The sequence below is a fragment of the Dama dama genome, chromosome 18 (genome assembly GCF_033118175.1).
Source record: "Dama dama isolate Ldn47 chromosome 18, ASM3311817v1, whole genome shotgun sequence".
NCBI classification, from domain to species: Eukaryota; Metazoa; Chordata; class Mammalia; order Artiodactyla; family Cervidae; genus Dama; species Dama dama.
Genome location: NC_083698.1, coordinates 90,677,609 through 90,699,988, shown reverse-complemented (window position 1 = coordinate 90,699,988; position 22,380 = coordinate 90,677,609). Strand labels below are relative to the sequence as shown.

The 22,380-nt window shown below is 35.4% G+C and overlaps 1 protein-coding gene across 3 annotated transcripts in view; it reads right to left on the bottom strand.

The window, feature by feature from the left end:
• The window catches only part of MKLN1 (muskelin 1), a 377,600-nt gene that overhangs the window by 80,339 nt on the left and 274,881 nt on the right, over window positions 1-22,380 (bottom strand). For all 3 annotated transcript variants that reach the window (XM_061165822.1, XM_061165821.1, XM_061165823.1), the window contains 2 exons: window positions 7,162-7,239; window positions 4,489-4,554 (listed from right to left, as the gene is read on the bottom strand). In XM_061165822.1, coding sequence (XP_061021805.1) covers window positions 4,489-4,554; window positions 7,162-7,239 — 144 coding nt within the window. The remainder of the gene's footprint in view (window positions 1-4,488; window positions 4,555-7,161; window positions 7,240-22,380) is intronic.

Here is a 22,380-nt window from a genome sequence, read left to right as displayed (position 1 = left end):
ATCACTACCTCTCTGACTTTATCCCTATGCTCTCTTCCTCACCCACCACCTTATATCAAGCAGCAAATAATCTGGAAAAAAAAAGAGTAGAGGAAAGGTTGGCAAGAGTTTACTTTGTAAATACTATTATTTCAACATGAATACACAGAGCGAGAAATTTCATTTGAAATTTTATATGAATACCAGCAGTATTTACTTACTGTGGAATGTCAAAACTTATGAGGTATTTTAATCCTTTAAAAAATATACAGGTAATGAATCTTCCCAGAAAGCTCCACAAAAGCAGACAAAAATATTACATACCATTTCAAGAGTATCATGGGCCTCTTAGAGCCCACTTATGAAGCCTCATCTAAGAAAACAAATACCGAAAGAGTAGAGCATGGCAATAGAAAGGACTATAGCCAGCAAGGGTTAGCTGAAACAAAAGATTAATTAATACCCTATGCCAGGGTATAGAAGTTACTAGATTTTTGAATGGTATTTTTAAAATTCCTTTTGTTTTCTCTTGATATAGCAGATTCCTGGATTACCTACCTCATAAGTAAACACCTGTTTAAACTTAATAAACCACAATCCTAGAATCTTATGAAAGTACAAAGCTTTTTCTGACTTGGTTGAATCCTAGGGCATCTTGCCTTACTTTTATCTCTGCTTCCAGACACCTGAATCCTCCTGCCTTCCTCCTCTACCTCAATCTGGATTCCAATCCTAACTGCATCACTAGTTTATATGTGTGTGCGTGTGTATCAGTTGCTCAGTGGTGTCCGACTCTGCGACCCCGTGTGTGTGTGTATCAGTCGCTCAGTGGTGTCCGACTCTGTGTGTCTGTGTGTGTGAGAGTCGCTCAGTGGTGTCCGACTCTTTGCAACCCCATGGAGTGGTGTCCGACTGTGTGTGTGTGTGTGTGTGAGAGTCGCTCAGTGGTGTCCAACGTGTGTGTGTGTGTGTGTGTGAGTCGCTCAGTGGTGTCCGACTCTTTGCAACCCCATGGAGTGGTGTCCGACTGTGTGTGTGTGTGTGTGTGTGTGTGTGTGTGTGTGTGTGTGTGTGTGTGTGTCGCTCAGTGGTGTCCGACTCTTTGCAACCCCATGGACTGTAGTCTGCACACCATGGAGTGGTGTCCAACTGTGTGTGTGTGTGTGTGTGTGTGTGTGTAGTCTGCACACCATGGAGTGGTGTCCGACTGTGTGTGTGTGTGTGTGTGTGTGTGTGTGTAGTCTGCACACCATGGAGTGGTGTCCGACTGTGTGTGTGTGTGTGTGTGTGTGTGTGTGAGTCGCTCAGTGGTGTCCGACTCTTTGCAACCCCATGGACTGTAGTCTGCCAGGCTCCTCTGTACACAGAATTCTCCAGGCAAGAATACTGGAGTGGGTTGCCATTTCCTTCTCCAGGATATCTTCCTGACCCAGGGATCGAACCTGGGTCTCCTGTGTTGGCAGGCAGTCTTAACCATCTAAGCTACCAGGGAAGCCCCAAATTACACTATTAAGAAAATGACAACCTGTTATCAACAAAAATATGTAAAGGAATAGGTCACTGGTACTGAAGGTAACATTAAAAGAATTCTAAGTCGCTCAGTGCCAGTCAATGTTAGCATCTCTAAGTATGTGTGTGTGTGTATATATATATATATGTATGTATGTGTGTATGTATGTGTGTGTGTATATATATGTGTGTGTATGTGTGTATCTCAAAAGGAAGAATTCCACACCAATAACTTTTACACACCAACCTTATTACTCATACAAAGGATCATCGGAATGTGGTTAAACTCCTTGAATTTCACCATTCAAGTAGTTCGTACTATTTCCACACTATAAGCAGCAATGGTAACACTGACCATCAAGCTCACTTGAGTTATGGACAACTTTATGTTAATTGACTATCATGATTAGTTTACCAGACTTTAAGTTTTTGGCTCCTGTTTTAAAGGCTCAAAATCTCATTTTATTATCACATGCATGTGGGCATGATCAGTCGTGTCCAACTCTTCACAATCCCATTGACTGTAGCCCACCAGGTTCTTCTGTCCATGGAATTCCCCAGGTGAGAATACTGTGAGTAGGCTGCCATGTCCTCCTCTAAGGGATCTTCCTGACCCGGGGATCAAACCTGCATCTCTCTTGTGTCCCCTGCATTGGCAGGCAGATTCTTTACCACTAAGCCACCTGGGAAGCCCCCTGGGCCTAAATAAAGCCTGACCCAGCATTTAGAAAGTCTAGGGGGAAAAAAAAAATCACTGAAACAGATACAAAATGGTTCTAAATTAAAATCCCTCTATTTGGCATAGTGGATAGAGAAGCCTGGTGGACTACAAATCCATGGGGAAGCAAGAGTTGGACACGACTGAGCAAACATACACACCCATATACAGACGTATTGATAGATAAATCTCTAAATTTCCTATGGTAGAAATATTTGCTCAAAAATATATTTACAAAGTACTTTTATTACACTTCTATAAACCAGTCCTCAAACAGAAGTATGGATACTGGTCAATTTTTCATTGTAGATCTTTCTTAATCTGTAATCTTCAGAAGCTATGAGAGATTAATCCTTTAAAGATTCCATCTGGAATATATCCCATGCCTATAAGTCATTCTTACTTATTTACAATGACTTACTTTAAGTCATTGTTTTCTTATAGTTTCTAAAGCAAATGCAGTAAATACTGAAACAACTCTTTTCAAGTATTTTTTTAAAGGGAGTGTAGGGATAAGGATCTTGACTAACAAGAGTCTGCTGACATCCTCCCCTTAATTCATAAAACCAAGATATTACCAAAAAAATGTGGGTCTTTATCACTATATGCTGTAAGTATTTTACTTCAAGGATCTCTGACCCAAAAAGTCAGATTTTACTTGTAAATGTCTCTGCTTAATACCAAGTTCTGTTAGGACATCTGCCTATCATTTGAATCTTCTCATTTTCCATTCTCAAATATCATGGGTTACAAAAAAAGAAAATCTTTCTCTTTTGTTACACATGTACTTTAACCTATTTTATATAGGCCACATTCCATAATAAGCAACACAGTAAGCACTATGAAAATTCCTTCTGCTCCTTGATAAGGAAAACTTTAAATGTTAAAGTAAACCACATTATTTTCATATTTAAGAAAAATAGCATTTTATCTAGGAAATAAAAGTAGCTTTCCAATCTTTTTTAATATTTTCTTAGCAATTTTTAAAGGAGGACCTAATAATATTTTCATCGTGACTGAGAAAAAAGGAATGGCATTATAAATTCCACTGTATGTTCAAAAGAGGAGAAAAGCTACTGTAGACAATCTAAACACAAAATTTTACCTCTTTTATCATACAGATTTAACTTTTTTGGATTAAAAAAGTCAACTTATATATAGATCTGATTCTTTGAGAAATAAGCACATGCATTATTTATTGAACTCTCAGGTAGAAAAAAAAGATGCTTAAGACTACAGCTGAGTCAAACCTATTTCTGTGGGAAGGAAGGGGTTTGGGAAGAGAAGCTAAGACTAGGAAAGCAAATCCCTATGTCTCAAAATGAACCTTTTCCAAAGAGACCCTAATAATACTAAACAAACTCACAGGTTACTCTACAAATTTAGCAGTGGATTTTAAATAAAATATTATAATTTTCCTTTTACTTATAAAACATGTGTGATAATGTTAATGTCTAGATCATTATTATCTGCACTGCAATAATTTTTTTAAATTATGAATCAAAGACTATTCCTGAAGAACTACTGTCAGCATAACACAATACTAATAAAAGAGTTTCTATTACAAGTAAAATATTATTTGGGTGAATATTGGCATTTTATGTGGTAAAGTTGTTTTAAAACCAAATAAAATAAAATTATACAGAATTCTTGTTATTATTTGCTTCTCAAGATGGTAATTGGAAGCTGATTACAATTTTAGCATTAACTTCTAAATATAACAGTATTTAAGCTGTTCTAGGATGTAGAAACCTAGGGGAAAATTGTATTATCAAGTTACAGAAAATTAAAAAGGCAAGAAAGATTAACTAAAGCAAATTATTTATACAACTGTGTACAGTGTTTAGCAATTAATGGATCTACCAACATTAGGCTACCTAATTTTATATCCTCTCCCTCTAAAAATATACCTTTTCTTTTACTACAACAATTCCCATATTATGGCATTAAAATATAAATGCACTAAAAATCAAGAAATATTACAGCTTACTGTGAAATCAAGCACATATAAAACTATACACACACACATATAAAGGTCTGCACAATACATTTCTTCTAGGTTTTGTAATTTCATCTGTGCAGCAGCCTCCCCAGGCTGATGTGCCATTGCCTGGTTTTGGTTATATCTGAAACAAATGCCTCTTTTCTTTGCTACTTGGTTATGGCCAATACAATGTAACCCCTGCAAGGAATGGAAAGAAGTATATATATTCATGAGTATCTGATATTTAATAATGTATGATTTTTTTAAAAATCTGCTTTCCATTCCAAGTGGTCCTTACCTGTCTGGACATCAATAACCATCTGATGACCTCCCCTCATTCCTGGCCGGTTATCTTCTCCATCACCTTAAGTAGAAACAATATATTTTTTAAAAGAAGTAACAACTGCATATCCAGAGTAACTTCATTCATAAGTCTATAACGAGTAGTAGTGAAAATAACACACGTATTCCTTCAATATTAAGAATAAGAGGACTCATAGAAGAAATAATATTACTTATAATTAAATTTATAATAATTATCTTGCTCTTTTTTTCTAATTGCTTTCAGGCTCTTAATGCATTGCAAGCTACTTTCAACTTATTTAGAATCAATGCCATTAAGCAGCAAAGACATAGGATATTCCACAAAAACGTAAAATCTCTAAACTGGTGGAGTGACAAAGTGAAGGTGGAAAACAATTACAGAATTAGAACTGCAGGTCTTATAACTCTAGGCATGGGTTATTAGTAAAATGAGCAGTTTTATTTTTATTATTAAAAAAAATTTTATTCTTATTTATTTGGCTGCACTCGGTCTTAGCTACAGCATTTGGGGTTCTAGTTCCCTGACCAGGGATCAAACTCAGGACCCCTACATTGGGAACATGTAGTCCTAGCCACTGGACCACCAGAGAAGTCCCTAATGAGCAGTTTTAAAGTTCATTAAACTAGCTACTGATAACTATGTTGCTATCAAGTTTTACATTAATGATAATTTCCTCACTTTATTAATTTTGTTTTCCAATATTTCAGAAATCAGTTTCCACATAATCCACCACTTTGAGTAATACTGTGTGACAAAATGTAAGATTTGCTTTCTTTTGATTCTTTTTTTTTTTTTCTTTTGATTCTTATTTACATAAAACAGAGCTTAATAGGCAGGTTTAAATATAATCAGTGAAGGGACTTCCCTGCTGGTCCAGTGGTTAAGAATTTGCCTTCCAATGCAGGGGAAGTGGGTTCGAACCCTGGTTGGGAAAAGATCCCACATGCTGCAGGGCAAGTAAGACGGTGCACTAACTACAGAGAAGCCGAGCACTGCAACGGAAGAGCCCTCATTCCACAACAAAGATCTGCGTGACACAACCAGGACCTGATGCAGCCAAATAAATAAATACAATGAGTGAAAATTTTAAGCTTCAGTAGGAGAAAACTATTATTCAACTTTAATCTTACTTTATATCAGATCCTACATAAACGAAGATAAAATTTCATTTCCGTGGTTCAACAGCTATAAGATTCTAATGCCTTACTTGATGTAAACTTGAAAACCGAATTTTTCTTTGCAATTCTCCCATTAATTGAAATGTATTACGTTAGCGAATAACTTTCCCTGAATCAGCCTTCTCCTATGTAAAATAGGGACCACCCAAGTTTTCACTGATTTCACCGGGATATTATTAAAAAGACTGAAATGTCAGTTCTTATATATTATACATAAGATGCAAAACTGAAGCTATATTCAAGCACTAATCATTCAGAAGTTTCCTGCAAATTCTTTCCCCTTTTTAATAGATAGGTTTAGATTCTGCAGCTCATTATTGTAGAAGTTTTGCCCTTTTCTTCCTTCTTCTCTCCAATCAGTAAAGTCAGTATTACCACTTTTAAGAACAGATTAAGAGAACACTAAAATAAATTTATTGTCAGTATGCTTGCATTTTATATATTTAATCCATTAGCTTTCAGATATGTACATCTACAATCTGTTTGTTACCACATGTACTTCTTTGAAGAAAATTACCTTGTATGTGACTGATAAAATAGGAAAATGATGCCAATGTAACTCAGAACTTATGCAGGTTCATTAGCAATTTTCTCCAGTATATTGATGTTTAACACTATCTGGGAAAGCCTTCTCACAAAAAAAATGAAGGCTCTGACAATGTATGAAGAGCAGAGGAAGAAAGCTGAACATCCACAGAACTGCCTTCCTTTACCACAAGCAGTTGCATTTAAGAACTGCTACACTTTCCATTATGTTAACCATCTGACAAAGCAGCCAGTGCCAATGAAGGAGTGACAAAAACTTCTCCCATATGAAAAGACAGATTACTGAAGAATATCACACCCAAGGTCAGATTTTAAGTTCTGACAAAAATAGTCTTCATTAGCATCAAGTGTCCTCTAGTGTCTATAGCTCAAAAAAAGAAGTGTGTGCCCAAGATTTAAAGCTCCAAAATCACTGTGATGCTTAATATAAACGCCTATATTTAACTGTCGTTGTTCAGTCATGTCCAACTCTACATACTAGCATTTATTCTTATTAGAATTACTGCACTAGTTTTTATTAGTACCTGGCTATTAAGTTCCACAGATTTAGAATGGTATGTCCCATTTCTACCTCTCTCATAAGTCCTATGAGCTTTGTGAGCAATTTTGCAGAATTTAAGGTTTTCTAGGGACACGTGTTTGGCATTATAATACCATAACCTATAATTTTACAGAGTCTCTATATAAAAGCAGTTTGTGCTGCTATTCTATGTAAATAATGCCCAACCTTCTGTTATAGCCATAAAACAAAAAGATTTAAAAGAAAAATTTAATGTAATAAACAACCTCTGCCATCTTGCTGAGGAACCCATGTCTTTTTTTAAGCACCTGCCTTTCATTAGTAGTGTACAGTGAAACTTGAGCACAAATGAAAATGGAACATTAAAGCAAAAGCACCCACAACCTAGAAGGTCAGACTTACCTTTGGTACTTTTGGGAATGATCTGACTCCATCGTGGCTTATATTCCTGCTGACTGATATACTGATTGAACAAGCCATCTGCAAATATTAAAGGAAAAATAATTACATCTTAATAGCTTACACTTTTTATTACAGCAAAAAAAAAGACCAAAATGTAGAAGTCTACCTAATATGACACTAAAACAACAGCACATTTTCATAAAATATGTCACTTTAGTTTTTATGCTACTTCAAATATAAATAGCAAAATATAAGTTCACACGACCATGTACACAAATTTTTTCAGCAGCAGCTCATACTAAACTTACTAAGTTCTCCCCATTTTTGTACTATTATCCCAAAAAACTAGAAAAGGAAACGGGAGCTCCAACAGCTTTGGACTAGGCCCTTTATCTTCGGGAAAAAACAAAACTAGTCCTTTAAAGTGAAAATAACCATTTTTACAGTTTAAGTATAAAACTGTATAGAGATAAAAGTACCAGTAACTGTTAATAGTATATTTATTGAATACTAAATGTTAGAATCTGTGCTATCTTATCTGATTTAATTCTAAAATCAACCTTATGAATTACACATTATTATCTTCATTTTATAGATGTGGAACTGCGTACCTAAGACTAATCAATGAATTTAACCCAAACCACAGAGCTCTTAAGTGGTCAGGCAGGGACTCATGTTTCACTATGCTTTACTTTCTTCATTTAATAAATTCTAAATCTCGTTCTTAACAGGAATTGTTACAGTATAGTAACTAGTTATACTAGGTACTATGGTGGTCTATACTAGGTACTATGATGGAGATTGAACTCCCCACATACATCCATTCTACTCCAAATTATTATCAATTCCTAATCCTGTGCCCTTCAACAAAGATTAGTTTAAGAATGGCATGAAACCAATTTCTGGCTACTGAATCATGAGGATCTCCTGGCGGGTGGGGTGGGGTGGGATGGGGTGGGTTGCTTTAGGGAAATATCTTCTTACTTCTAAATGAATATACAGAGAAGGAAGAAAAAATCTACTTTTGTTCCCCTGGAAATGTTTATATCAACATGCAAATGTACATAACTGCTACATTCAAGAATGAAATCAACTCTGTAATGATGACAGGACAGAGAGAGAGAGAGAAAGAAACTGGATCACTGAATCCACTAACCATGAAATCTACCTTACCTCTCTGGACTTCTTGTTATATGATAAAACAACATTCCCTTACTTTTCAAACTAGGGTTTTCTTTTACATGAGCTCAAACAGATTATAATTTACAGAGTTACCTTTACTGTAAATTCTGTCATTTGACTCTGATTTCAATCTGAATAAAGGATTTCCTTTTGCTTCATTTAGCCACTGAAAGTAAATACTTTTGCAAAGAACTTATAAGTAAAACTGTCTGTTCTCCCTGACTTGTATACTTGCCAAAGACTGTGTGATTTACAGAACCTCCCTAATCTCTTTCTTTTCTGGGCAATTATGAAGCTCAATTGCCACCACACCCTTCAGCTTTCAAGTCCTTTCACATGGCTTTGAGAAGAAAAGCTCTATCTCATAAACTCAATTAGTTTCTTTTTCTTTGCCTGTGGACTTAGAGTAAGCTCTCTCCTTCTTAAATTAGCACTCATAAATTAACATTTATATTTTAAATGTTAAAGTAAGGGGAACAAATGGATTTACAGCATGTTTTATTGAGTGTTTCTATTAATATTATCTACTCCCATAGGTTTTCATGACAGTTCTTGCCCCATCCAGTCTATTCTGGCCAATAGTATTTTCCCATTACAAGAGTAGGAAATCTTTTTTTTCCAAACAAAATGTTGTGGCGCTCCTACTAACAATAGTGATAAGATGATAATAAATATAATAATTACAAATTTAGAAATAAAACAGTATATTTTAGTTCTTTTTGTTAAAGGCACATAAAAGTTTAATGATCCTTCTTACAAGCCGTAAACAGGATAAGATAAAATTATTTAAGATAAATAATGACTTTAAAATATTCTACATAATGGCTAACTGAAGAGGAGAGAGAGGAAAAAGTAAAAGATGGAACTATACAGAGATAAACAGAAAACTGAGGGAGATAAGAAAACAGCAGAAAAATACAAAGCAACAATAGAGACAATTAGAAAAGTAATAAATTTTGTATCTTTTTGTGTCTTAGTCACTCAGTCTGGTCTGACTCTTTGTGACCCCACGGGCTATAGCCCACCAGGCTCCTCTGTCCATGGAATTCTCCAGGCATGAATACTGGAATGGGTTGCCGTTCCCTTATCCGGGGATCTTCCCCACCAAGGGATTGAACCTGGGTCTCCTGCACTGCAGGCAGATTCTTTACCATCTGAACCGCCAGTGAAGCCCAAGCCAATGCAGGAGACATAAGAGATGCAGGTTCGATCCCTGGGTCGGGAAGACCCCTGAAGGAGGGCATAGCAACCCATTCTAGTATTTTTGCCTGGAGAATCCCATGGACAGAGGAGATTGGCAGGCTACAGTTCACAGGGCCGCAAACTGTCAGACAAGACTGAAGCGACAGAGCACGCAATTGTCATATTACCTAAGTCTCCGACAGTAATTTGTTACAGGACTTTTGATAAGTAAGTTCCTCATCTGTAAACCTGGTGTTTAAGAGTTGGACAAAGCCTGAGGTTCCTTCCAAATTCTGCCATTCTAGGATTCCATCACTGTTAGAACCAATATATTTATTTACTCCAACTGTGTGTGTCTGGCTGATTCCACCTTATGTTCACCTTAGGAAAGTCTCCATCTCCTCTTTCTCCTTAAAGTCTTCTATGACTATTCTGAAAAAGAATCCACTGGGGGAAATTCTTCTAAGAGCTCCTAAGGTAGTGATCACAGGAACAGTTATAATCAGATGAAGGACCTCCTGATCTTTAAAGTCATTCTGAACATTGGAGGTAAAATTCTCTGTTTCTTCAACCAATCCTTCTATTCTGACTCTTAAGTAACCTGAAAAGCTTACAAATACTTCATCCATCAAGAGCTTCACAATTTCTCTTCTAACAAACACAACTGTCTTATGAAAATATTGTCAGGAATTTTTCAATGTAAAAAAAGCAATTCTCAAAACATTATGCAATTTTTGTAAAATTAATTTGTAAATATCAAACACAGAAAAACACACACTGACATACATCTAAAACTTAAAAGTGACTTTCTTTGGTTAGCAGGAGTAGGATAATTTTGATTTTAGTTTTTGCCTTTGTATTTATTTGTTTTCCCAATTTTTTTTTTTTTTTTTTTGCATTGAGTGCTATTACTATCAGAAGAAAAGCCACAAAACAACTAGATACAGGGTTTTCCCTCATAACTTAGGGAGAATTTTGCAACATACTGTTATTACCAATATAAACCATTTTCACATATACTTTGTTACCCCTGAAACATCTCTCCTTCAAGGCTCACTAGACACATTCAGTTTCTACAAGCAGTGCTTTGTACATTGACATTAGCTTGTTTTAACAAGGACAAAGAGACCTAAGTATACAGAAAGGATTTATACTCAGGCATGCAGAGGAACTTACTTCCAAAATTTAAATATTAAGTACTCCAAACTTAAAATTAGAAATTATGATGATTTTCCTCTAGATAGATACAGTTAACCTTCTTTTGAATAATGACAGTTAACAGTGTAACATCAGTGATGCTCAGTATATAATAAATGCTTAGAATGGAAAAACAGCAAGAGGTGGAGGGACTTTCCTAGCCACATGGTTGACATTTCCTTTGAGTCATCTTATTGTTACTAAGTTCCTCACATTTCAACAAACTGTTCATAAAACTCCTACTTCCAATGAAGTCAATTTCTAGTACATAATGGCTCCCTGACAAGTCACACCATCTTGCAAAGCAGTCAAGCAAATATTTAAAAAACATTGTTTGGGGAACTTTTTAATTTGCCTCCCTCTGTCTCAAATAAATCCCTTTCCTCTTCACTAGTCTAAAGGTCACACAGTTCTCTTCGGTAACTCTTACTCCTTCTTGGAGACTATCAGAAACCTGAAGAAAGTTACTTCAATATAGAATTATCAAACCTGGAAGCAACTCTTTAAAAAGATCTTACCAAAGAAGAGTTGACTTTTATTGCATACTTACTGTGTGCAAGACACCAGAAAGGTTAACTCATTTACTCCGTAAAATAAATCTATGCAATGGTTATTACTAATTATTGCAAAGTTTAGAAAATTAAGGTTCAGAGAAATTAACAAGCCCAAAGACTCTAAACAAAAAGGTAAAAAGCCCAATTCCAAAGTCTAAAGTATTTTCAGCTCTTTATAGAGAGCATGTAGATAAAAATAAACACACACATATAACTAACACAAATAATAGTTTTTAAATTATACTCTAAGATTAAACACTATAGTAAAAGACACAACAAAATGTACCTATTCAATAACACTTGTAAAAAAGCAAAAGTCTGGGAAACATAGCTCACCACACCAGATCATTCTACTGCATTATTAAATATTCTAATAAAAGAGGGAGAGAACAGTTGAAATATGTCACATTAATTACAATTTAAAGGAAAAAATGTAATCTCACTCTTAAATAAAAGACTTATTGGACACTGAGGCTCAAGTTTACTTCTTATGTTTCATTTTCTCTCTGCAACACTGGTTTGCCACTACTCCAGATCACTTTCTTATCTGAAGTATTCATGTCAGTTGGAAGTTGTTCCAGAAAACAAATGGCTAGTTCGATAACTGTTCTACCAAAAACTAAAACTAAAACCAAACCAAACCAAACCAACCCACAACACCTCTTTTGGAGAAATCATGGCTTACCATAAGACATATTAACTAGAAACATAATTCCAGCTCTCTCATAGCTCTCCACACTCAACTCTAAATTCTTGGTACTTTCATTTTGTAATATACACTATCTCATGACTCAAAATTTCAAAATTACTTAAAATATTGCATTTTGCAGAGAAACATGATAAATTAAAGATTACCCTCATTTAATCTATTAGAATACATATTATTGCCTACTGCCAGAGAAACTGGGTTATCATTAAATAGTCCAGATCAGATCTGAAGCAAATTATATTTGGTAGCTATTTTCAGTGAAATAACATGCTTAAGAATCTTCTTTCATGTCCTCAAAAAGAAGAATAGTAATATAAAGTTTATTAATATACTGTTTCTTGGTGAACAGTCATTTCAAACCCATAGGAGACATGCTAAAGAGACTATTTTTTAATAGAATAAGTTAAAATTAAAAACAGTCATAAGCTTGAAATACTTGAGATGAATAAAAATGCTACAAACATTATTAAAGCACGGTAAAGATGGGACTTCCCTGGCTGTCCAGTGATTAAGATATCACTCTTCCACTATGGGAGGCATACATTCGATCCCTGTTCAGAGAACTAAGATCCCACATTGAAAAAAAGAAAAAAACAAAATGGCAGGGTAAAGATTTTTTCAAAATATATTGCTTTCAGTTCCTTGTTTTAATGTTAAAGAACTCCTTTCAAGATCTAATAACAAATGAAGTTTACACCTCTGCTGCCCAAATAATTTCCCTATGTTTCCCATATTTCTAATTCTAGAAAGGTCTTGCTTAGTTAATAAGCCTTTTGTCTGGTATATTTACTTGTATATATTCTAAACGATTGAACACAAACAACTGAGCTTTCTACTGAAACAATGACATTCTCATCTACAAAAGTATGAAAACAGCTGTTACACTATTTTAAAAGTCCCCAAAACAAAAAAAGGACAGCATTTAAATGTCCAAGAACTACTTAAGCTTAAAAGATTATTTTCATATTTTAAGAAATCAGGCAGTTGCTAATATTCCTATATGTCTATTTTTGACAAAAATCTAAAGCAGGAAATCAGAAGGGTCTGCCAAGAATAAACTATCCAAAAGAACTGAAAATAGGACTTCGGAGAAATCACACTAAGATCTAGTTGCTAACAATTCTCAAATTATTGAAAGTCTCCCAGCCCAATACCATCTCATTTTTCCCCTATGATTATGACTATAATAAACACATTTCATAAAGTCTTAACCAGGCACAAGCTGTTTCTGTCTCTAAGAATTAATACTCTTTTAAAAAGGACATGATTACAAAAAAAAAAACTTAGGAAGGAAATTTCAATCAAAAGGAAAATACTATGGTCAAACCTCATCCAAGATTAAAAAAAAAGTACTGAATACTGTATTGGGGCCTACATTCAAACTTTAATCAAACTAATTTTTTACCAACACAGAAATTTTTTTAAAGATTAAAAATTCACTTACAGTACAGCATAAAAAAGTTTTTGATAGTTCAAGAATAATAATGGATGGGTAAAACAGATTTTTTAAAAAATTATGCATTTCAGCAGTTTGATCAAATTCTGACAAGAGAAATACATGACTTATAAAAATTTACTTTACAACAATAAATATTGGGGCAACTAAACCAGTAAATATTTACTTGGAAGGCAAAGCACAGTGGTAAAGTGAACAGACTTAAAATTTAGCTCTGCCACTTACTATAAGTACACTGTCTTAGGCAAATTACTTAACCAATGTCATCTATTAAATTGAAATAACAATATGTGCCTAGAAAGTAGGAATGAAAATTAATTAATTCATATATAGTATTTATTATGTATTAAAAAGAAGAGACATCAATTTGTTGACAAAGGTCTGTATAGTCAAAGCTATGATTTTTCCAGTAGTCATGTATGGATGTGAGAATTGGACCATAAAGAAGGCTGAGTGCCGAAGAATTGATGCTTTTGAACTATGGTTTGGAGAAGACTCTGGAAAGTCCCTTAGACTGCAAGGAGATCAAACCAGTCAATCATAAAGGAAATCAACCCTGAATACTCATTGGAAAGACTGAGGTTGAAGCTGAAGCTCCCATACTTTGGCCACCTGATGTGAAGAGCCCACTCATTAGAAAACATCCTGGATGATGCTGGTTAAGACAGAAGGCAGGAGGAGAAGGGGATGACAGAGGACGAGATGGTTGGATGTCATCACCAACTCAATGCACATGAGTTTGAGCAAGCTCGAGGAGATGGTGAAGGACAGGGAAGCCTGGGATGCTGAAGTCCATGGGGTTGCAAAGAGTTGGACACAACTGAGCGACTAAACAACAACATAGTATTTATTACAGTAGATGGCATATTTGCCTTTGAAAATATGACAGTTATAAAAATGATATAATATTTGGAACTATATGTAGCAGAAAACTAATAATTTTTTATACACAAAATAAGAAACATGGCATAAAGGCAAACAGAAATTAAGAGATGGAAGAGCAACTGAAGTATAGGAATAATTCTGAAAAAGCTAGCTTGAAAGAGCTAGCCTTGAAGAATGAGTTGGAAGCAAACAGTGATAAAAAGGTAAAGTAATCAGGGAAGGCAAATACAGCACAAACAAACGTACAAAGGCTCTGATGGTTCAGATGGTAAAGAATGTGCCAGTGATGCAGGAGACTCAAGTTCAATCCCTGGGTCAGGAAGATCCTCTGAAGAAGGGAACAGATACCTTACTCCAGTATTCTTACCTGGAGAAGTTCATGGACAGAGAAGCCTGGTGGGCTACAGTCCGTGGGATGGCAAAGAGTTGAACATGACTGAACAAATCACACACACAAATAGCTGATTGAATTCTCTGTACAGCAGAAACGAACACAACATTGTAAAGCAACTATACACTAACAAAAACTAATTTAAAAAAAAAAGACATGAATGAACAGGAGTTAGGGAAACAAGTCATGTTTCAGGAAGCAGTCTGGTGGAAAAAAAGAGAGAGAGATTTTGCATTAGGAGTACTGTTGAGAAGAAACAGTATCCCAAGAGAAAAGCAATACCGCAAGAAAAAAATCTTTCTGTTCTAGAACACAGTCCTAAGAGCCTATTTAAAATAGGAAAAATTTATTTCATTCAAAGATTAACAAAATAAAAAACAAGCAATTCAGGATTTTTATGAAGATATAAAAAGGAAAAGGAAGAAAAAATTTTGCAGTGGCAAAAAAATCTGATTCAACATCAAAATGTAGTCATGTAATAGACAAAAATGGCCGAATACTTTTATATGAATATACAAAAGTAAGAAACTCTCTTATACAATATTAGCACAATTAGAGATACAAACAGAAAACACAGATATGGAAGAGATAAGATATGAGAACAAAGGTAAATAAAACATGAATGTCAGAGCTGACAGAAAAAAGGAAGGAAAAGAAGAATACATAACTGAAATGAAGATCAAAGAAAGAAAGAAAGAAAACATTAACAATATAGTAATGGAAATGAGATAAAGATATTAGAGAAGCTTAAAAAATTAAACATAAATGTGCAATTAAAATGAGAAAATGAAAGAAATGAAAGACAGACAGGCAATGTACCTTTAACTGAAAGAAAACCAAAATACATAATAATTAACAGGGTCACCACACTGGAGTTGCCCTATTTATACAATTATAAAATAACCTAAAACAAAGGTATAGCTAACATATTTGTAAATTTAAACAGCCACAGGAAAAAAGACAGATTGCATCTAAAAAAGCAATAGTTGAAACTGCCAATAATGAAAATTGATAATAGTGAAATGATACCCAAAATGTACTTGAAGAAAATAACTGTCAATCTAGAATTCTATGTAAGTTAAATGTTAGTCACTCAGTCATGTCTGACTCTTTGGGACCCCATGGACCACAACCCACCAGGCTTCTCTGTCCATTGAATTTTCCAGGCAAGAATACTGGAGTGGGTTGCCATTTTCTCTAGAATTCTATACCCAGTAAAATATCTTTCAAGAAAAGAGGCAAATTTTCAAGCAAACAAAAACTGAGAGTTAATCTTCATTAGAAGAAATTCTAAAGGATGCGATTCAAATAGCAATGAACAGCAAAAAAATCAGTAAAATTTGATAAAATTAATGGATATTATAAAATCAAGATTAGTAATGTCTTCTAGGATCTTTGAACATGGTATGAAAATAAGGAACAATAGTATATGAGCTGGAATATAAGTAGATGGGAGTTGAAAATCTATTACGTTCTTATACTGATAAATTTTGTTAAGTATTTATATTTGTAGTCATTTACAGACTCACTGTAAAAAAATATAAACAGGCTGCATTACTTCGTTTAAAAAAATAAAAGAACCAAAAAGAATAAATAAAGGACATGACGAAATTTTTCAGTAAAATGGTAGGATTAAACTCATATATTTACCAGTAATTCAATCAAGTAAGTAAATTAATGTTCAAATCATAAGAAGATTTAAAAAAAAAAAAACAACAACTAAATTTACAGGAGATACATCTTTGAAAAAAGGATACAGAAAGCTTGAAATTAAAACATGGAGATAGATATGCCAACTCCTTGCGAACCCGTGGACTGTAGCCCACCAGGCTCCTCCATCCATGGGATTCTCCAGGCAAGAATACTGGAGTGGGTTGCCATTTCCTTCTCCAGGGGATCTTCCTGACCCAGGGATCAAACCCAGGTCTCCCACATTGCAGGCAGACGTTTTAACCTCTGAGCCACCAGGGAAGCCCATGTTATATAAACACTTACCAAATAAATGCAGTTATATTAATGTAAGACAATCTATGCCTTAAGGTAAAAACATTACTAGAGATAAAAATATACCTTAATACAAAAGCTTTCATCCAAAATTTAAAATTTCTGTGCATCTAGAATATAGCTTCAAAATATACCAAGCAAAAGCTGACAGAATTATATGAAGAGAGAATTCCATAATCATAGTTGGAATTGTTAACACATTTTTCTTAGTAATTGAGAGATTCAGATAGAAAACCTTACTAGGAAAGCAGCAGACTTACACAACATGATAAGCAAACTGGACTAACTGGACTTAGATAAAACACTGCACCAACAACTAAAGAACTGGATTTTGTCCAAGTACACATAATATGTTTATAAAAATTGAACAAAACAGGCAATATGGTAAGTCTTCTCAAATTCTGAAGAATTGGAATGCACAAAATACGACTTTGATCACTATGCATTTAGTCAGATAGCAGTAACAAGGAAAAGAGCCAGAAAACCTTTATGTATTTGGAAATTAAAAACTATATATTTCTTACATAACTATGACTCACAAAAGGGCAGTATCATTTCCTAATGAAATTACTGAACTGGATAAAAATGAAAACACTTCATAGCACAATTGAAAAATAAGAAGAGGGAAATGTATGTCCTTAAATGCATATACAGGAAAATAACAAATTCTGAAATTAAAAAGCTAAGTATCCATCTCAGTAAATTATAAAAAGCATATTAATCTCAAAGAGAAAAAGAAGAAAATATTAAACACAGAGTATAAGTGAAGGACATAAAAGTTAACATAAAGAATCAACAAACCAGAAGTTGGTTCTCTCAAAAGATAAACTTATGGTAAAAATAATGAATTGGGGAGGGAGAAATAATTCATAAATAATAAATATTAACACATTTAAAAAATCCTACAAACATTAAAAAGATAATAGGGGGGTATTAGGTACAGTTTCATGCTAGTAAGTTTGAAATTTTAGGTGATCTTTTTAAACATCAATCAACCAACCAAATGACTCTGAATAGTCCTATAAAGTTTAAAGAAACTGAATTGGTAACCTAAAACTATTCCTGCAAGTAAATCTCAAGCACAGATACTTCAATGGTAAATTCAACCAAACATCTGAGAAAAAAATAATTCGCATCTTACATTTATTCAGAAAACAGGAAGGTTAAATCCTAAACATTTTATGTGAATTAGTCTAATAATGATATTAAACCTGAAGAGGAAGTTAAGAGAAAGAAAAGCTAAAAGTCCAACCTTATTAATAAAAATAGTTGAAAGAATTCTAACAAAGCATTAGTCAATCTAAACCCAAAATATACCAAAAAAACACATGATAAAGTTAAGTGTATGTGAGGTTTAACATTAGAAATCAATTAGTATGATTCCACACATTAATAGAGTAGGAAAATCATATCACAAAAGGTAGAGAAAAAATGGCAAAATTCAATAACCATTTATGATACAAACTCTTGGCAATCATGGTATCTGATACAGAATCTTCAAAAACACCAGATCAAAAGTACATTTAACAATGAAATGTAAAAAGCATTTCTTCTGGGATCATGAACTACACAGGGGTATCCACTATAATGGCGGTTTAGTCGTTAAGTCCTGTCTGGCTCTTTGAGACCCTATGTACTATAACCTGCCAGGCTTCTCTGTCCATGGGATTCTCCAGGCAAGAATACTCGAGTGGATTGCCATTTCCGTCTCCAGGTGATTTTCCTGACCCAGGGATCAACGCCGGGTGTGCTGCATTGCAGGCAGATTCTTTACCGACTGAGCTATGAGGGAAGCCATCTCTGCTATAATTATGCCACAGTAATCTTTTACTAAAGATCTTGGTGGAGATTAAACACAAGGGGGAAAAGGGCATCAGGGTTGCAAAGAAAAATGTGTCATTATACCTAAGTACAGATGACACTTGAACAAGACAGGTTTGAACTACACATGTCCACCTATATGTGGATTTTTTCCAATAAATATATTAGAATATTTTTTGGAGATTTGCAACAATTTGAAAAAACTCACAGATGAACCACACAGCCTAGAAATATCAAAAAAAGTAAGACGACTTAGGTATGTCATGAAAGCATGAAATATGGAGATACTACCCTATCCATATTTATATAGGCATAAGACTCTATAAAATACGGGAGATCAAACCAGTCAATCCTAAAGGAAATCAGTCCTGAATATTCATTAGAAGGACTGATGCTGAAGTTGAAGCTCCAATATTTTGGCCACCTAATGCAAAGAGTGAACTCACGGGAAAAGATCCTGATGCTGGGAAAGATTGAAGGCACGAAGAGAAGGGGACAACAGAGGACGAGATGATTGGATGGCATCACCAACTCAAAGGACATGAGTTTGAGCAAGCTCTGGGAGTTGTGAAGGACAGGGAAGCCTGGCATGCTGCAGTCCATGGGGTTGCAAAGAGTCGGACATGACTGAGTGACTGAACAACAAAAGGGGAAGTTTCTAGGCAAATAGGAAGTCTATTAAGGAAATAAATACAGCCCAACATTTTCTTAAAATACAGACCATACCTGAAGAAGAGCATACTAATACATCAAATACACTAAAAGTAGTTTTTGTTTCCTCCACCATAAGAAGTCTGAAAAATGCTATGGATTCCCTAGACTTTCTTATGATCAGGCAGGAACTTCTTACCCTTCTCTACTATGTTTTTAATGGAGCACAAGCCAAAAAACTGCAGTGTTTACTTCCTTATTTGTCCAACAAATCATCATCAGTGAAGTCAGCAGCAAACTGAATAACCCTGGAAGGAATGTTTATTAACTAAACACTGCTCCAGGCCAGTGAAGAGTAAAAGTGTGACTTAGCTATTAGTCTCAAGCATAGTTACCACCAATTTCCCTACACTTGGTTCCTTCCTAGAGTCAGAGGATAAGTTAACTGTCTGCTGTAGCAGAGTTACACATGGTTTTAACAACTTCTTTTAAGTGAGTCTATTGCTGCTAAACAGGCAGTTCTAAAACCTGTTTTTAGCTAATTACATAAAATTGCTGGTGGGTCTATTGTTTACCTTACCAAAATATTAAATGCCATAAAAAGACTTAGAACATAAAGTTACTTGTGCCTTCATCTATAAAGTTAATAAAATATATATTCATTCTCAGAAATGGTATACATACATATATATATATACACACACACATACATGTATATACTTTCATTACTGACATTTTGATTGTAAAAGATTATTACATATGTTCCATTTGTATATACTCCAAAGTATATTCTATTTAAACACAGTAATCATTTATTTCAAAGTATCATCATCACTTAAACAGTAACAATGCATAAGGTTGAGAGGCAGGTTTGTTATTATTACAAGGTGGAGTTGGAAGCAATTCATTTTAACTTAACTTTAAATTTATAAACTCAAAGAAGGCACTGGTTCTGCTTCTCTAACTGTAAAATATTCAACCAAATCCTAAAGGATATCAGTCCTGAATATTCATTGCAAGGACTGATGCTGAAGCTGAAGCTCCAATACTTTGGCCACCTGATGTGAAGAGCTGACTCCTTGGAAAAGACCCTGATGCTGGGAAAGATTGAAGGCAGGAGAAGAAGGGGACGAGAGGATGAGATGGTTGGATGGCATCGCTGACTCAATGGACATGAGTTTGAGCAAGCTCCAGGAGCTGGTGATGGACAGGGAGGCCTGGCGTGCTGCAGTCCATGGGGCTGCAAAGAGTCGGACACGACTGAGTGACTGAACAAGAACAACAAATCTGACAAGTGAGTGCCTAATCATAATGAAAGATAGTGATAAGATTAAAATAGATGAAAAGAGCACCAAAAAAGTTTATTATTCTTTGTTTCTATTAAGGAATAGGATTTCTATTTTCTATATAACTTTGCATCATTTCACAAGTTTTATACTGAGCATTAAGCTTTTTCACTCAGTGCTCCTGACTCCAAATGTGTGGGTTTTCTCCTTACACCAACCATTTCTCCAATTCTCTGACTCCAACTTGGTATCCAACAGAGATTCAACTCAATTCTGACAGTATCTGCCTGGAGTTAGTGTCAGAACTCATAAGTTAAAGGACTCAGTCTGACAAGATTATCCTCACTTCAAATTCCAATCATAAATTCCATGCCACTGGTACTTGTGACCTATCAGCTGTAAATTGGGGTTTCCCACAGCACCCTTCAGAGTCAATGAGTCTAGAGTAATCACATAATTTAGGAAAGCACTTTAGTTACTATCACTGGTTTATTATAAAGGATTCAAATCTGAAACAGCCAAATGGAAGAAAAATGTAAGGCAAGGTATGGGGGGGGGGGGGAGTTGTGTGTCTGTCTGTGTGCATGTGTGCGTGTGTGTGACTGGAAGTGTGTGTAGCTTCCATGCGTGTGTGTGACTGGAAGTGTGTCTTTGTGTACCTTCCGTACCCTTCAAGCCACACCCCCTAGCACCTCAATGTGTTCATCAAACTGAAGTTATCTAAGGCAAGGTATGGGGGGGGGGCGGTGTGTGTGTGTGTGTGTGTGTGTGTGACTGGAAGTGTGTGTAGCTTCCATGCGTGTGTGTGACTGGAAGTGTGTCTTTGTGTACCTTCCGTACCCTTCAAGCCACACCCCCTAGCACCTCAATGTGTTCATCAAACTGAAGTTATCTGAGCCCCACTGTTCTGGGCTTCTGGGGAGATACCATTAGGTGGGCATGACTGATTAAAACATGATTTTAGGTGACTGAACACCATCTTTGACTCTGCTTCTCTCCCCAGAGATCAGGGATGGGGCTGAATCACACGGTTTGATCTTTATGGAGATCTGAAGTTACCTAGGGACTTCAGCACCAGTCATCTCAGCATACAAAAGACACTTATCACTCTGCAGATCCTAAGGGTTTTAGGAGTTGTGTGCCAGGAAACAGAAAAGACCAAATACTTATTTTTTATTATAATACAAGCACCTACTCTGTACTCTGTTACTATGACAGCTAAATTTTTTAAAAGCATGCTACTCTATACAATAAGAACAGAGTTCCTTAAATAACAAAACACAAGATTTTAAATATTTAATTGGTATCCTCCTCCAAAACAATTACCTTGGGAGATTATATCCTTTAGGGGAAACACACACCCTGGTCAGGCACCATGGTAACCATCTGCATGAGTTATTTTACAACAGGAGATCCTAGTACAGAACATGGAATTAATAAGCTACCTACCACTCTTTCTCGGAAGAGTTCGGGAAAGGTCAAAAGGAGACACCATGTGTCCCACCATCTCCCAGAATCCTCACTGGCATCTGTCTTGGCTGAGCAATGCGAGTGCCCTCAGGAAGGACTCTTGAGTCGAAATCATCGGTCAGAGACAACCCAGAAACTAATCTCATCACAATAAAACCTGAGACTGTGAGCCAAGTGGCAGAGCAGTTCTCCTGGGTTCCCTTATCCTACTGCTCTCTGCGTGGGCGCCCCTTCCCAATAAAGTCTCTTGCTCTGCTGGCACATGTGTCTCCTGGGACAGTTCATTTTCCATGTTACACAAGAGCCCACTCTCAGGCCCTGGAAGGGGTTCTCCTTTCTGCAACAATATTATGTTCTAACATTCCTATTTCCTTCAGAGGCAGATCACAGGCTACCCAAGAAAATTAGCAATTATGTAGCATTCACATCAC